General features: G+C 65.0%; 1 protein-coding gene across 1 annotated transcript in view; it reads right to left on the bottom strand.

Annotated features, from left to right (window-relative positions):
- Positions 1–2,691: 2,691 nt before the first annotated feature.
- The window catches only part of LOC105302028 (ly-6/neurotoxin-like protein 1), a 2,610-nt gene continuing 1,367 nt past the window's right edge, over positions 2,692–3,934 (bottom strand). Inside the window, exons 2-3 of the mRNA XM_011374959.2 lie at positions 3,733–3,921; positions 2,692–3,541 (exon numbers count right to left, since the gene is read on the bottom strand). Coding sequence (XP_011373261.1) covers positions 3,345–3,541; positions 3,733–3,921 — 386 coding nt within the window. The 3' untranslated portion in view covers positions 2,692–3,344. The remainder of the gene's footprint in view (positions 3,542–3,732; positions 3,922–3,934) is intronic.

The raw sequence follows: 3,934 nt of genomic DNA, 5'->3' as shown, positions 1-3,934 counted from the left end.
GCTAGCCGGGGGGAGATGGAGCAGCTGTCGGCTGACGGGCCCTGCTTCTCGCTGCCTACGCAGCCTGACCAGGCTGCAGGTCGATGCCTGCGGCCCCGGCCCCGCCCCGGCCGCATTCTAAGGCGAATGTGTAATGGAACTTTCCTGGGCGGTGCCACAGCACAGTCCAGCCGCTCCTGTGGCACTCAGGCTGCTGCCAGATTCGAGGCACCACACAGGGCTGCAGGCGGAGCCCGAGCAGCATCTGTACGGAGGGGATCTCATTCAAGTTGGAGAGGTCCCCAAAGTAGGAATGCCCACTGCCCGCCTGGCAGCCCTGCACCCACGGTCCTGACAGGCGTGGGGCAAGCCCTGGCCGCCTGGCAGCCCCTGCCCCCTTCTCCCGCCCCTCCGCCCCGCGGCCCGGCCCCCAGACCTGGGGCCGGACGCCTGACCGTGGTCCTCGAGGCTTCCCGAACCTCTGGTCCCAGCCCCCTCCTTCCAAGCTCTCCTGACCCTGACTGAGCTCTCACACTTACCTAACTCGCCAAGAAGCTCTTACATTTATAAACCCGCCTTCCCAGCCTCTCCCTCCCCGGGCCTGGGGTGCTGAGCCCCCTGGCTGGGGTGGTCAGCCTGCGAGCAGCCACTTCACCCCCTGCCTCAGTCCCGTCACTGGCGGAAGGGGCGTAATAGTGGCATCTGCCCTGCAGAGTTGTCGTGGAGCTTCGAGCCACCACCACGGGGAAACCAGACAGATGCGAGTGTGGCACAAGCTGACGGGCCTGATTTCCACGGATCCTGTTATCATGCAGTGATGCACACTCCCCACCAGAGGGCTTGGCCTGGCACGTTGCATGCCTTCTGTGTGCTCCATGCTGGGTTCCAGAGCCCCTTCAGAGGTGGGGGGACGGCAGCATGGCCCCGTCAGAGGTGTGGGGACGGCAGCATGGCCCCGTCAGAGGTGGGGGGATGGCAGCATGGCCCCGTCAGCGGTGGGGGTCGGCAGCACGGCCCCCGGGGCTGGGGGAAGTGTCATCGGTGTGGGATGGGAGAGAGATGGACAGATGGACGTGGGAAGCGGGTATAAGACGCTCCCCATACTGCAGCACACCCAGCTCCCACTGGACTCCTGCTCTCAGTGACCCCAGAGCCCCCCAGTGGCCAGGCAGAGCTCTAGTCCATCACCCACGGGGACGGGAGGGAGGGAGGGCCTGGGCCCTGGGCTCCTCCCAGCCCTGGCCAAGGATGCCACCTGAGCCAGGACAAAGGACTCACACCAGCAAAGCAGTTATGTCTTCCCAGGCCTCTCCAGCTGGATCAGGAGATCAGGGGCTGCTGGGGCTGGAGACCCACATCAGTCCACCTCTGCCCCCCGACCCCGTCCCGGCCAGCATCCTGACGCCTGCGCCTGTGCGGGCGAGGCAGCCAGCTTGGGGTGGTGGGAAGGGGGACAGAGCTTGGTCACTTCCCTGAGGCCAACAGCTCCTGGGGTGGGGTCTGGCTTCTACCCAGCCTCCCCAGGGAGGGGCTCACACCTGACTGGGCCTGGGGGCAGGAGGAGGAGACAGTGGGGTCCTGGCCTGCAGCCTGAGCTGGGCACTCATCCAGCCCAGGGGCTCCTTCCTGTCTCCTGGCCCAGAGTGAGGCTGGCCTCTGAAGACCCTCTGGGAAGTGCAACCCAGGCCCCCCCCAGGGTGACCCGGTCCCCTGAACCCCCATGGTCTTGCAGTGAAGCTCTCAAGATGGAATTTCCAGCAGTCTCCCCTGACAAGGGTCATTTTGGGACTAACAGAGACCCCTACCACGTGGGCACTGCCACTGGGGCCGGGGCACTGGTCAGGTGAGGAGGCCTGAGGCCCTGGGCGCCACCGCCGCACAGGAAGGGTGGCCACCCGTATCCAGGATGCCCAGTGCGGGGCAGACCTGTACTTCCCGAGCCTGGCCGGGGATGGGCTCACCTGGTGGTGGGGGGGGCTTTAAAAAATGATTATTCTTGGGTCCTCGGAGGAGCCCCAGCACCCGGCTGGGTTCGGGGCACCTGAAGGCCACTCTCCGATTTACCCCATAGAAGACTGGCGGGGCCCACAGAACCGCCCTGCCCTGCCCTGCCCTGCCCTGCCCTGCCCTCCCCTCTCCTCCCCTCCCCTCCGGCCGGTCCCTGCAGCCTTGGGGCCAAGCCGGGGGCGGAGCTACCTCAGGAACCGCCCCCTTCTCGGCAGCCTCACTCGCCCCTCCCACAGCCCCCAAACCAGCCCCCAGCTCCACCCCACGCGGGCGCCTACCCCGGGCCGTCTGAAGTGGGCGGGCACATCCCCTCCAGGGCCAGGTTATACGCAGCCCCCGTGGTGAAGGGCGCCCTCCTTGGGGCTCTGCAGGCCTAAACACCAGACTTGGGTGGCCCACAGCCCTGCTCCCTCCTCCCTGCCCAAAATAGCCCTGGCTGGGGTTAGCTCTCCGGCCCGACCAAATATAGCCTGGACAACCCCCTGTCCCCCCTGCTGCACCAGCCAACTGCCTCTGGAGGAAGTGGGGGAAGGTCAAGGGTTTGGCTGAGCAAGAAGGGACAGTCTCCTCCCACGACCAGGACACAGCTTCTGGGGCTGGAGGGGCCTCAGGGGCTTCTTCAGGTGAAGCCACTTCCTTCTCTGCCAATGTCAGGGAACTCGAGGGGCCCACCGCTTGAGGGTTTTCTACTCGAGGAGACCTGGCTGTCCTTGGGTAGTTTTATTTACTGGCAGCAAGTAAAGGAGGGGGCTCTGGGCAGGGAGGCTTAGCCATTGCTTACACACATAGTTTTGTTAACAGCGTGTTAACGTCTTCATTGCAGGTGGCTAAACTCATCTGGTTGCTGCTCAAGCTCATCCCGTGACAGCTGCGTCTGTAAACACTGTGCTAGTTTTGGCATTTCTCAGGAACAGCATTTAGTAAAAGCCGCCCAGACCTTGGGACCTTTTCCTGTCTAACACCAAGGCTGCCCAGAGCTCTTCCCTAGGACAGCTGGAAACAAAGGCCTTCCTCCTCGCTCGGCCCTCCGGCCACACCTGCCCGCCCCGGGACTGCCAGGGAGCTGGGGCGCACCTCCCTGGCATCGGGGATTCCTTGGCTGAATGACCTATTAATAGCCGCACTGCTGGGGGCCCATCCTGGGACGGAAGAGGCAGCTCCTGCACTGAGGCCAGCCACCTTTGGGAGGCCTAGTTCCAAAGCAGCCTTTTGAAATGGACCGCGAGCCAGGCCACATGGGTGGGGAGGCCAGAGGGGGCCGGGGCATGTAGGGTGGCTGGGGGGCGGGGGTGCGTCTTGTGCCTCTCAGAGCTTTGTCTTTGAGTGGGTCCTGGGGGGAAGAGGGGACGGGCAGGGCTTCAGAGAAGACCCCAGAGGGTGGCCAGGAGTATGGGGGCCAGGGCCAGGGCCCCTGGGGTGGCGAGGCCGGCGCCGTTACAGAGGTCGTACTGGCAGCAGGAGGTGGTGGACGCGTGCTTGGAGTAGCCGTCGTACACGGTCTCGAAGCAGCTGGGCATGCAGGACTTGCTCACCTTCATCTTGGTTGGGGTGTAGTCTGCAGAGGACGGGAGACCGGCAGGGACCCTGAGAAGGGCCAGGAGGCTGGGCGCCCCAACCCCGGCATGCAGGGCCATTAGCGCAGGTACCCACTCATCTGGAGGGCTCCCAGAAAGGGTCCTGTGGCCCACGGGAGCCTCATCCCTCAGGCTCCCCAGGAAGGGCTGTGGGGACACCCCGCCGACTCACAAGTGCGTGTGGTCATGCAGTAGGTGACCATGGCCGGGCAGCGCATGGGGTTGAAGCAGTTCTCCCCGTTGTAGGAGCACACGTGGCAGTCCAGGGCCTGGGCTGGGGACCAGGGACAGGGTAGGAGGAGGGCGGGGTCACACACAGGGAGAGGTCGCCGGTCCCATCGCCTTCCCCAGGGCAGAACAGCTAGAAGGAGAGC

This window comes from Pteropus vampyrus, unplaced genomic scaffold, assembly GCF_000151845.1.
Source record: "Pteropus vampyrus isolate Shadow unplaced genomic scaffold, Pvam_2.0 Scaffold256, whole genome shotgun sequence".
NCBI classification, from domain to species: domain Eukaryota; kingdom Metazoa; phylum Chordata; class Mammalia; order Chiroptera; family Pteropodidae; genus Pteropus; species Pteropus vampyrus.
Note: the sequence above shows the minus strand (reverse complement) of the source record. Positions and strands in the feature narration are given on the sequence as shown.